Source organism: Corvus hawaiiensis, chromosome 3 (assembly GCF_020740725.1).
Source record: "Corvus hawaiiensis isolate bCorHaw1 chromosome 3, bCorHaw1.pri.cur, whole genome shotgun sequence".
NCBI lineage: Eukaryota > Metazoa > Chordata > Aves > Passeriformes > Corvidae > Corvus > Corvus hawaiiensis.
Window position 1 is genome coordinate 66418327 of NC_063215.1, and position 13071 is coordinate 66431397.

Genomic DNA, 13071 nt, shown 5'->3' on the forward strand with positions numbered 1-13071 from the left:
CCAAACACAAACCAAACACAACCAAAACACAACCAAAAACCAAAACACAACCAAAATGACAAACCAAATATGAAGCACCTTGCATCTCAGGAAAAGGTGGCCTGTGTAGATTTCTTGAGTGGAATTTTTTTTTATAATTTAGTCCTTTAACTATGAAGTTCTTTTTTATTAATGCCCCATGTTCTCTAAATGGATGCAATCATTGGGCTGAAATCTGTAATTAAATTCCTGTAAATACTGTACATTTTAAATGTTTTATATGAAAATAAAAAAATTAAGAAAAATGTGTGTCCTTGCCTCTTTATGAGTGGTGTCTTTTGTTCTGAAGATTAAATGTGCTTTTGAAGCTCTCTCAGTTCATGTTATGTGTGTAGTGTATGCTTGAACATTATTGAGAATCAAAACCCTGCTTGGGGGAGGTGTGTGTGGCCCGTCTGTGGCTGTGTGCAGCCAGTTCCTGGATCCTACTGACCATCTTCATCCTCGGTGCTGCAATTTCTCTTCTGCCCTTTGGCACTCTTGATGCAGCCTGCAGTAACTTAAGTCCAGTTCTATTGCTTGGGCCTGGGGATGCTTCCTTATGTTCTATTTTAAAATTGTGGACAAGGATTAAATGGTCAAACCATTTGAATGGATTAGTTGCTACAGAGTGAGGGAAGCTGGCCTTCCTTGAAACTGTAACTGTTCATTAGAAGTTTTAAATGATCACTGAACTCTTATTTGTGTGATATTTTACTTTCTGCTGTCCAGCCACAGCTTGAAAGAGGAAAAGCATTACAAGCAGAGCAAACGATGAGCAGGCAAACTAGGAGGTTCTGCCAGCCAGCTTGCAATGTGTCCTGCAGTTGTCAAATGCTTGCAATGTGAACGGTACAGCAGGAAGGGTATTGACTCTGATACAGCTTTTTTTCTGTGCCAACATCACTTGAATAACACAAAGTCAAACAACTTCAAACTCAACAACTTACTCCCCTTCAAAAATGCCCTTTCAAAGAGAGTAAATAAAATCCTTTCTGATTGAAAATACAGAGCAAGAAGAACAAAAATAAATTCACTGTTTTCTTTCTGGGTATGGCTGTTATGTTTTGTAATATATTTTGCAAGTTAATAGCAGCTCAGTGAATTGTAGGAAGGGTGGGGGGCATGTGCTGTTCCATTCCAGAAGAAAGGAACTGTCGTGTGCTTTCTGCTGCCAGGTTTGGCAGAGTTGAAGCCTGTGATAATGTGCTGCACTTGTGATTGTGAGATAAATTATAACAAGTAAGGAAGGGTTGCAAAAGCTTGCCTGAAAGGCTAGAGGGCAGTGGTAGCAAGGAGGTAGAGAGCATCTTTCCATTTCTCAGTCCATTCTTCCGTGTGGCTTCATCCTAGATATCAGTCTGGCCTTATCTCAGCTTTTAGTATAGTAGCAATTTGTACTCATCCCCCAAATCTGAATAAAAATTGCAATAAAATACTGTGAATGTGGATGGTGAAATACAAAGAATTAATTTTTCAATTGCTTCAGGGTGCGTAGCAAACCTAGCAATTTTATTTGAGATACACCAAACTTCATTTCTTTTAAGACAAAGAATATAGAACAAAGCTTTTTTGTCTGTAAGAATTACAGGGTGATCTTAATGATTAAATGGTCACGTTCAGTAGACTCGAAACTAACACCTCTGAGAGGTGTGAAAACCAATTATGTGAAGTGTGGAGGGTTCTGTCGTGAAAAGCTCAGCACACAGATTCCTCAATGCTCAGAGACTATCCACACAAGATCTTCGACATTGTATTTATTAAGGAAGAAAAATGCAGGCTTGTAAAACTACAGTGTATATACAAATTCAGTAGGTATTTGGAGATGGTGGTGGTAAAGATTGTTGTAAGAATGGACTTTCTGGTCTAGAGTTTGCACTCCTTGGATGGTGGAGAGATGATACTGAGAATTCAAGACAATCACAGAACGGAGCCACAGGCTAGAAAGTGCGATGTGTGCAAACTTGGCCTTGCAGAAGAAATGAGTGAAAGGCAATTTCTTTTTTTTTCTTCTATTTCTTCTTTCCCTTGGCCAGAGAAACCCCTGGAGCTTGCATCTTTCCATGTTTTATTGCCCAAAGTAGCTACCAGGAATGTTTGCTCCTCCTGCAGCCTAATTTTTAATGACAGATACGGAAGCAGGCATCTCAGTTGCATGAGTCAGTTCCTGAGTGCAGGCCTGCCAACCCCTTGCCCTCTGTGCTGTGTGCTGAGTCAGCCCTGTGTGGTCTGTAGCCTGGACAGCACCTTGGTGATCAGGTGCAGAGGCTTCGAACCACCCCCTACACAAAAATCAGTGTGTGGGTCATATCCTACTCACCAATATTCCAGGAGTTGCCTCAGCTGCCTCTGGTGGCAGTGTGTCAGAGAGCATTGGCCCTACCAGGCTTTGAACCTTTCTTTACTTTAGTAGGCGGACCAAGAAAGCATAAGCAATGTTTGTGTTGTACCTCTCCAGTCTTATCTGTGGTTTCTGTTGGCTGAGTGAACACTTGGCACCTTTACTATGCTGTGAAGATTACCTAAGCAAAACTGACAAATTATGGAATATTAATTCTGCGTGTCTCCAAGCTGGTAGTTTTTTGTCTGCAGATGACTTGGTGAGGGATCCACAACCTAAAAAGTGGGTCTTAATGGACTTAAACAAGCTACAGCACTTCTTAGTGGTAGGAAAAAATATAATTCTATGGCTTTGCAAGTGAGAAAAACTGACCATTTTAAGGGAACTTGTCATTTAAATAAAAGGCTTTGAGCTATTTTGGGGTTTGGTATTAATTTCAGTTCCTAATGAATGTTAGTGTTGGTTACTAACTTCCCAGTCAATTCAGTGTGTTGCACATTGTTAAATAAATACTGCATGTGCAAATAATGACTTGCTACTTTTGAGCCTTCAGCAGATCTTCATCTTTAATATGGTGAAATGTCTCACTATGTAGATGCAGCTACAGCATTGGGAACTTCTAACTGTAATCTTTAAAATGTTGACCCAAGCTCTTTAACAGTGAGAGGTGAACAGTTTGTACCTGTGGGCAGGAAGCAGGGAAGGCACACACTGTGCAGTGAAAGTCTGTGTCGCTTCCTCAAAACCTTCTCTGCAAGAACATATGTGATGCAGTATCTCTTCCCTGCAGATCAGGGGGAAAAAAAATCTGAAAAGTCCCTCCGGCCTGACTGTGTGTTTGCTTTTGTTTTAATTTTTGTGTGTAGTGATTCATTTTCCCAATCCCCACTGAGCTGGTGAAAGGCTGCCCTGCTGCACATGGTGCATCAGAAGAAGCTGAGGGAGCTGGATCCCTTCAGCCAGGAGAGGTGGCACTCGGGAGAGATCTAATTGCCAACTACAGCCAACTGTAACATTTGCAGAAATGGCAGGCTCTTATCTGAAGCTCCCAGGAAAACCACAAAAAACAGCTGTCATAAATTGCAGCAGAGGAATCCCCCTAGGATGTGCAGGGGGAAACTCACATTAAAAGCGGTTAACTCTAGGATAAAATTGCCACTAGCCCTGTGCTGAGGCTGGACTGGGTGACCTCCAGAGCCCCCTCTCAATACAGGTTTTCCTCTAAGTCCACACTGGCTGTTTAGAAAAGACTGAAAACTGTGGCTCCAATTGTGAATAGTCTTTAGGTCTAGAGTAACATGAACCGCTCACTTTTTTTATTTTTGTGTGAAATGCTACACATGAGAGAGAATTGCCTGGCCTCTGCCAGTTACTAGAAGTATTCTCTGTATGCTTTGGGTATGCTTTCTTCATCCTCCCACATCCTCATCCAGGCCTGTAAGCAAAACCCATCTCACATTCACTGCAAGTAATCAGAGACTCGCATCTGAAAAGCCAAAGGTAGTGCTACAGTAGCAGTTTCAGGGTTACATTTTCTCCTCTTATGTATGGGAAACACCTCATTCAAGGGAAAAAGAAAAAAAAAAGAGTAACAAGGAGGTGGTCCTGTCAAATGAGATGGGTCAAGCAGCTTTCAGCAAAAATGTAGTTGCCTTTTAACTCTGTGTAGCAATAATCTGTCCTCAGGAGAAAGAAAGCTGTTTACCCTGCATTCAGATAGGTTTCTATTTCAGCAATGGAAAAAATTCTCATACCCGTGGTTTTCTATGTTGGTTCACAAAAATACCAGTTCTGCTGTTTCACAATGGTTTGGATCAGAAAGATGCTGCAGTGTAAGCTAGGACGAGCTAGTAGCATAATTACTTATGTGGATTCTGCTGGGCTAAGTAACACATTTTAACTTTCCACTTCTTAAAGTGCTGTTCAGAATACCCGTAATACTGTTTATAAAAGTTCCTGTATTTTAAATACCATTGCAGTGTGCATCATCCTGCGTTCCTCAATAGTTTACATTTTGAAATGCACTCTATACACCATGTGCATATTCTTTGAGACTCCAGACATATTTGTATGTCCATGTCTGCGTGTGTGTGTGTGTGTGTGTGTGCAGCTGGTCCTTCTTTGACTCTAGTGATTTTTATCACCCAAAGCACTGAAGCAGCGTGACTGAGGCTGATGAGTAGCACAGTGTTACAGGTGCTAATAGCCTACTATTGAAATAGCGGCTGTTTCAAAGACAACAGAAATTATGTGAAGCGTTACTGATTACTGCAGAATGCCAAGCCCAGCTGCCGATTAAACACTATCAGAGTGCAGTGCACAGGAAACCCTGGGTTTCCCCATGTGACAGGCATTTCTTGCCCTGTTTCACCACATCGCAGTGCAGCCTTTTCCGAGCAAAACCTGCTGGCGCCGGCACGCTGGCCCTCAGCTCTGCTCTTCTAGGAGAAGCCACCATCAAAAGGAACTTTGACAAAGGTCCACACTTCAGCTCCTGGCAATGGGCTGCTTCCCAGGATATGGGAAGGTGTGTACAAGTCAAGTAAACAAATACAGGACCTGTGACTAAACATTGATGACCTTTCAGACTAGTGATTGGTTTGTAAAAGTTCCCTATTCCCGTACTTGAGCTCATATAACATGATGAAATACTAATTGAATTTGGTATGGGGAACTACTTAAAGGTCACTGGATTTTGAAGATGTGTTTGGGAAATGGATAGATAAAAAATCTGCAGCTAGAGATAGACTTTCTGACTTCTGCCTTCATTTTGGTGACGTGGTGTTCTTCATTTTTTCTCAGTTCTTTAATTCCCTTAATTGGTTTGACTAATTCATTACTCAAAGCTACACAGTCAGCATTTTACTATATATGCTGCAGGTTTGGTGCTGGTATAATGAGGTATAGGTGATCAGCTGAACTGAGACCCTGTGCCCGTCTATCTGACCAAGGTCAGCTTCTTGATTAGATGTTGTTTGGTTTGTTCAATACAACAGGTGGCCTTTAAATAAGTTCATTTGAACCAGAACTTGCACTTTTTTTTGACCTGACAAGTCTTCTGTTTCCATGTTTTCCCAAAGTAAAGATGACTTCATGACATTTTTGTTTGTTTGCAGACAAGTAGTCTTCATATCCATTACTCCTTTTGTGGAAGCTGTTATGCAGGGCTGTGCTAAGTCTTACAAAATTAGCATTTTTCTCCTCTTGCTTATCATCATGAGTTTTCAAAAAGAGAATGCATCCTGACTTTTGCTTAGTTGCACTAGTGCTTGAGCAGTGAAGTACCAGTGGGTGTCAGCATCGGGGAGCTTTTGGGGAGGGAAGAGTGAGGGGCAAGGCTCAGCAGTAGCACCACATTCACCACCAGCAACCGAATAGTCTGAGCTTTCTATGCATCCCAGGAGCACAAAACTCATCTCCCACCAGGCAGGCGTGCACGTGGCATTAAAGCATTTGCAAGCACGAAGTGAGATTGTTCTCGCCGGGGAGCCCTGGCATCCCCAGCCCTGGGGGTCTGTACATCTTGGGCAGGCAGGATCCAGAGGATAACATTGACAAATGCCAGTATTTGTGCAGGCAGTGTTGGAGCACACCTGCACCAATTGGAGCATATGACTGGGCAGTCTGAAAGTCCAACCCAGAGTGGCACTTTGGCCCTATGGGCTGGGCTTACCTTCCCGATCCCTGTCCGGAGGCAGTCAGTCCTGCAACTTCCCTGGCCTCCCAGCATCTCCCAGCAGCCAGTGTGGGGTGAACGTGCTGCCCAACAGCCAGAAGCGATTTCACAGCCCCTCAGTCCTCCAGTGACAGCCCCCAAGATGATGTCCTGCCACCAGCACACCTGCAAACTCCATCTCTTGCTTTTGACCCAGAGGCAGTCCATCAAACCAGAGGACATCCCATGGGTAGGTATTTTATATCTTTGGAGCAAAATTTCTTGTGTTCTTAAGCTCTGAGCAACTAGTGAACTGAAAATGTACAAACATACAAATAATATACAAACAAATAAATAAATAACTATTAAAAATCTTAGCATGGCAAGCAAGCAAGCTTCTGTGACAAATTTATGGGATAAAGCAATATTGGCAGACGTCATTTGGGAATTAGTGTCTTAAAAAAAGGACCTCTTTCATAATGGCTTGGTTCATAATTAGTTCCAAACTTCTGCATGACCACAGCTGCCAAGAAAGAACAATTGCTCATGTTTAATTTAGAGCTACTCATATGTTCTCCAGCTAAATTAAACCAAAGCCAAACCGGGGAATTTGGAAACCACTGAAAATAAGGGGAACTCTGGAGTGCTTAATGATTACTTCCTCATAAGACATGCCCAAGAGGAAGATAGGTGCTTTTCAGTCATGGAGCTGCTCTCCTAAGCATGAGGAGGATCATGCTGTCCTTCCTCTGCTTACTGATGCACCTACTTCAGGTTGAGACAACTTGTAAGTAAGGGTTTTTCTCTCTTTTCCTGTGTGGGAAGTGGGGGGTGAGAGGACAGGGCTTGTTATTGAATTTTTGGATGAGCCAAGAAATCTCTGTATCTTCTGCTGGGTTTCAAAACCCAGTCACTTTCAAATTAGTTTGTTATTTTATCTTCCCAGGTTGTCAAATGCAGATAAAATGAACGTGTTGCCCATTAGATTTTTTCATGGCTGTATTGCCAGTTTCAGTTCAGCCAGTACAAGTCTTATATGATTCTGTGCTATGCCAGAGTAAAAGCTGCTGTCATCTGGGTTGCAAAACCCACAAAAATACTAGGATTTGAATGCTTCAGAGAGGTTGTTAACTGAATCTGTTATAAGTAATATTGCAGTTTGAAAAAAGATGATCTTGAAAACTGTCAGCTTTTCCAGTGGTACAGACAGGAAAAGCAGTGAATTTAAGGTGATTGTTTATTAGGCAGGAGCTGGTAAACACAACTGTGCCAACAGTTAAAAGAGCTATATTCTCTTCAGGTTAAAGCTGAGATGTGGAGTAAAGAGAGAAAGGGCACTTGACTTTTAAGTATTGATGGGGCTGCTTACTGCAGACTCTGAATAGATCTGAAGGGTTTGTTTCCTGGGATGTTCATGAGGCATCTTGCACAGCAGCAAACTCACTGAGGAGAATTATACCAACAAACAACAAACAAACAAAAAAAAAAAGAACAAAATAACAACAAACAAACCCAAAACAAACAGAAAAAAACTCACCTCCAAACTCTCAGACCACATAAAAGTATTCCTTTTGTACTTCTAAATGTGCTTCTTCTGTAATTGTTTGATCTCATGACTTGGAAAGTTTTGAATGTGAGATCCAGGAGATTTAATTTCCCTGTGGTCATGAAACTAAATGGTCTGTAGCAATACCCTCTGATTCCAATACAGAGGAGCATGTCTGTGACAAATGCATTCTGTTATCATTCCTTCCTATTTGCAGCGCTTTTAGTTTTGGAAAACCAAGACCTGCAAGATTCGATTAAGCCGCAGAAGGTAGAGTTTCATTCATTAAACTTCAACACCACTTTGCATTGGCAGCCTGGGTGGGCCAGAGAGGCGAGAGATGCGCTCTACTTTGTGCAGTACAAAGTGTAAGTACCGGGGCCTTCTACTGTGCTGGGCCTTATCCCTGCTGGGCACGTCAAAAGGATTTCTCAGGTGACAGGATGCTCTCATTCCCGGGGAACAGCCACGTCCTGCTTGGCTGCCAGCTCTCAGTTGTTTCTGCACTTATCAATTCCATAAGGTGCAGTCAAGCAGCATGAGGCAGGCAAGGAATAAGCACCTCTGTGCTGATGCTCTGCACCTTCATTGCACCAAGGATTTGAAGAAAAATGTAGTTTTCAGGGGATCTCTGAAGGTCATTGGGTCCAGCCACCTGCCTGAAGCAGGTCTAGGTAGGTCAAGTTCTTCTGTAATAGGACGTTTATTTTATTTCAGTGGCCTACCTTGCCCACGACACTGCCTCAAGATGCCTTGCATGGAAAGCTTGAGGCAACATTAGGGGCTGGTCCTCAGGGTCTGCTCCCATCCCTGGCACACTGGTGAGTGCCTGAAATCATTATCGCCCTTGGGAAACTGGCCGGTGAAATCTGGTATTCTGCCCATCATTGAACACCCTGGCTAAGCCGAAGCTTGAGTGCCTCTCCCATGGGGCAAGTAAGAAGTGGCTTCCTACAGGGCTGGTGACCCATGTCTGTGCTTTAGATTTCTTTCAGAAAAGACAGAAACCTGTAGCTCCCAAACGCCCATGAAATCAGCCTTCCCTGTTTGCAAACTAAAGGCAGTTAATTTCCATGGCAGAACGCTTGTCAGTGCCACTGGAGTAAAACAGATGGCTAAGAATCTGCATGGACACAGGCAGTGATCCCTAAAGTTTACATCCTTCCTCCTCTTTCTCCATAGGTATGGGCAGAGCACGTGGCAAAACAAAGACAACTGCTGGGGGATTCCCAGCCGTGTCTGTGACCTAACACATGAGACCTCTGACATCCAGGAGCCTTACTACGGCAGGGTGAGAGCCACCTTGGCTGGTGTCTATTCCAGCTGGAGCCTCAGCTGCAGATTCACTCCCTGGCGAGAAAGTAAGTGCAGACGTATGTGTCCCCCAGGAAGGAATTTGATCTTCTGTGGCAGGGAATGCATCATTTCTGCTCACAATTTGCAAACATGAGTGATCCTTTTCTAGCCACGAAGCTGTACCTAAAGAAGTGAGTCAATAGCTCTCAGGTGAGGTGTTATGCCAAAGTAATTCTCCACACACTTGAAAGCCAAGCAATTATGGCTAAATAGCCATTTACCAGTAATTAGGAGATCAAAAGATCCCTTTAGTTCAACCTCTTCCTCTGGGCATGGAACTACACAAATTATTTTCAGGCATTTTTGGAGCTGCTGGAAGGACAGGACTCAAGACAATAAAAAAGGAAGCATTCTTTGCTTGGGGGGAAAAGAGAACAGAGCTGCGTGGTGTGTGGCCACTGTTCTTCTCACTTTCCTGACTGCAGGAAAGGACATAGAAAGGACATATGCAAAGCTTTTGGTTAGTACTGTCATTATAGTGCCACAGTATGTTAGAAATAGAGGACTGCCCAAACACTGAACAGTAGCAGTGTACCTAGTAAGTTCACCATGAATTAACTCATTTTCCCCCACTGGTCAATGCAAAATCGAATTGTCAGTGTGGGTCACTTCACAGCCTCGAAGTGCAAACTACCTTGAGCCTCCTGCACAGATGAAACCACAAGCTTTGACATAAAGCAGTACCTTGCAGCAAAACCAGAACATCTTGCCCTGTGCCACCTCCTCCTCCTGGAGGGATTCATGTGGCAGCTGCTGCCCTGTGTCCCCACATTTCTGGTGCTGCACACACATGTATGCAGGCACTAGCTCGAATCCTTAGCTGTGTTTTACCAAGCTGATTGCAAAATATTTGAAAGTGATGATGGAAACTGCATCCTTGGCATAGCTGAAATGGTTCAAATGGACGTTTTGTGCAGTCCAAGCACACAGACAAATATGAGGGAAAAAGAAAATCAGGGCAATTCTGGAATTTTGTTTGACTGGTCAGCACTTAACAACATGCAGCTCTAAGGGATTTCAAAAAGTTTGGCTCAAAGATAGATTTACAAACACAAGAAATGTCACCTCCAAAATAACAATAGCCAATAAACACCAAAAAGTAAGAATTTATGAAGTGTCACTTGCAGAGTAAATACAGCATATATATTGTTGGTAATGTGAGCATTTGTTGAATGGATTCAAATTGCATCTATGAAATATTATTAATAAACTATAACTGTGTTTATAGCTTTGGTTTTTTTCCACAGCTATGGTAGGACCTCCAATGGTAACTGTGGTTCATAGCAACAACTCCATAATAGTAAAGCTCCAGGCTCCACAGTCCCCTTATAAAAGGAAGAGAGGCAGCAAAATAACAATGACAAATTATTATGATCTGCTGTATCAAGTCTTCATAATTAACAACTTGCTAGATGAGGTAAGAGCATATTTGGATATGAACCCTTTACCACTGAAAAGCCAGGAAAGTATGGGCACACCATACTTTTTACTGTTGAAACAGTTTTCTGGGATTGTGAGAGCAGTGATGACTGTGCAAGTGTTTGAAAACAAAGCTTATTTTTTAGGAATTGAGTTTGATTGAATTGAGTTGTAATTCCTCCCTGTATTATTTTCCATCAACTTAATACTTCATAATCTATGACCTAGATTAAAAAATTGGGACAGGAGAGGAATGGGGGGGAGGAGGGAGGGATTTTCTTAAAAAAGCATAGGTAAGTTTTTAATGCTGTTGAGTTTGTATAAGTCCATGTACTGTTCTGCATCCTCTGTTCTCATCAAACTTGACTCACAGACACACTTGCTAGGGAAATGTGCTTGACTGGCTCTTTTCTCTCCACTCTGTGTGAAGCAACACAGAGTCCTGGTGTATGAAGGGAAAGACAAGGTTATTAAAATACAAGACTTGAGGCCTGGAGTCAGCTACTGCATCGTGGCTAAAACGTACGTGCCGATGCTGGACCGCAGCAGTGCCTACAGCAGCAGGCAATGTACCGTGCTGCAGTGACAGGGCTGGCACCTCTGAGACAGGTAAGTCACTGGCTGAAACTGGACATGACTCTGGAAGTCAAGATCTATCCCCTCACCAAAGGCAGATACTCTCCAAAAGCAGAGAAAAAAGTGTGTCATAGAAACTGCCATCCCACATGACAATATTAGCTGGAATTCTTACATAATCTCAGATGCACATCAGGTAAGAATGATAAGGCCAAGATGATTAGAGGAATGGGATAGACACTTATTTGAATGCTGGCACTGTCCTCAGAAATATCTGCTTCTTCCCTTTCTTTAAACAGTTATACATAGTATAGTTAAATAGTTATACATAGTATGGCTTTCATAATTTTTTTCTGTCAAGTAATAATTAATTAGAAAAATGAGTGACCTCCAACTTTATTAACATGCAATTCTCCTGAAAGCTCTTCCAGCCCGTTCTGCTCAGGAATTGATCTGATGGATTACTTAAAATGAGCCTGTCCCCTTTTCATGGCCACTCTTCGGTGTAGTGTGTTTAAAAATAAATCAATTATCAAATGTCATGAGTTCTCATGGGCCAAAATGCAAGAATTATCTGCACTGGCTGGTCTGAAAAATCTGGTTTTTAATTACCTCAGTCACTAGAGTATTGTCACCTATCATTTGCCCAGCCAAAAGATTTGCTATCAATCAATCCTGCCTTGCAGGTGCAAAGGCATGGAGTGTACAAAGATCTAACCCAAACTTGACTTGATTGGAATTGGCCTTAGAAAGCTCAGATTTGGGGTAACAGAGAAAAACTGGAAAAGTGTCAGAGTTTGAACCTGGGCTTCTGTTCGCGGCTCTCTACCCTAAAACTATAAAAGTTTTCCTTTCTTCTGCTTCATAATATGGTGCATAACATTGATGTCTCTTGAGTCTTGGTCAGTGGGCTTAGGCTAAGGAGGGAGTCACTTTCTAGGGGAATTTCCTGCATTTTTTCTTGGTTTGCCTGTACTGTAAAGAGCTGGAAACTCAGGTTAGAGCTGGACTTCCAAACAACCTGCAGAGGGACAGGACAGATGCAGGTGAATGGCATGTATTGAATGTCAGTTCAGTTTAATACCACCCAGCTTAAATGCACACACCAGCAGCAATTCTCTTTCTCTTCCCCATTGCAGGGATAATGGCAGAAGATGCCTTCCATCACAGGTCCAGCTGTAAATCAACATCTGCTGTCTGTGTCTGGAATACATACTTGGATGTATTGATTTAACCTCTGCTGCATTAAATTATTTGATTCATCACAATCATTTAATGCTACATGAAGGTCAAGGATTCTTTGTATGTCCCGTATTACAATTTATGATGGTACATATTTGCATTTTCAAAGGAAACAGTCTTGTAATATAAAAACAAAACCATGAAAAAAAGTCTTTGTGGAAATATCCTTAAGATTGCCTCTAGGGGTTTTGTATTTTAAGTCTTGGAATTAAAATACAATCTATGAAATAGAGTTTCAAATATTTTATATTTTCTACAATGATTAAAACAGAAAATGAAAAAAGTGTCCTTTCTTTAAAATAAGAAATGTACAATACAGGAGTATTTCCATGCTCACAGTGTCTTCATAGTACCTCAACATAATATTTCTGACAGTCAAATTTCTGACATTCAAACCAGGAATGCATGTAAACTAAAACAGGAAAGATCCTCTCTTCCATTCAGTGAAAGACAGTTAAAGGAAAGAGATCCTCAGCAACTTTGCTGAGGAAACAAAACTGTGGGGAGTGGCTGATAAACCAGAGGGCTGTGCTGTCATTCAGTGAGACCTTGATAGGCTGGAAAATTGGGTGGAGAGAAACTTAATGAGGTTCAACAAGGGCAAGTGTAGGGTTCTGCACCTGGGGAGGAATAACCCCAAGTACCAGCATAGGCATGCATCTGACCTCCCACAGAGCAGCTCTCCAGAAAAGGACCTGGGAGTCCTGGTGGATGACCAGTTGATCACAAGCTGGCAGTGCCCTTGTGGCCAGGAAGGCCAATGGCATCCTGGGGTGCATCAGGATACCATTATTAGGTTTTAACTTTTATATTCTTCACATTCTGTACTGCTTAGTGTGTATCTCTGAAAGTTTCTTGTAGCCTGTTAATTTCTGCTCTCGTGCTAGGTAGACATAACAAAACCTCTCTGGGCCTGCT

The 13071-nt window shown here is 42.2% G+C and overlaps 1 protein-coding gene across 5 annotated transcripts; it reads left to right on the plus strand.

The window, feature by feature from the left end:
* The first annotated feature begins 19 nt into the window (after window positions 1-19).
* IL22RA2 (interleukin 22 receptor subunit alpha 2) lies at window positions 20-12948 on the plus strand. 5 transcript variants are annotated; one of them, XM_048296056.1, is made up of 7 exons: window positions 20-6801; window positions 7778-7830; window positions 8278-8381; window positions 8743-8921; window positions 10164-10333; window positions 10766-10944; window positions 12051-12948. In XM_048296056.1, the coding sequence occupies exons 1-6, from the start codon at window positions 6738-6740 to the stop codon at window positions 10919-10921; spliced, it is 726 nt and encodes a 241-aa protein (XP_048152013.1). In that variant the 5' UTR covers window positions 20-6737; the 3' UTR covers window positions 10922-10944; window positions 12051-12948. The 5 variants fall into 5 exon arrangements, with proteins under 5 accessions (XP_048152013.1, XP_048152016.1, XP_048152014.1 ...); XM_048296059.1 differs by having other exon boundaries at window positions 20-6264; XM_048296057.1 differs by lacking the exon at window positions 8278-8381 and having other exon boundaries at window positions 7778-7928.
* Window positions 12949-13071: the final 123 nt, after the last annotated feature.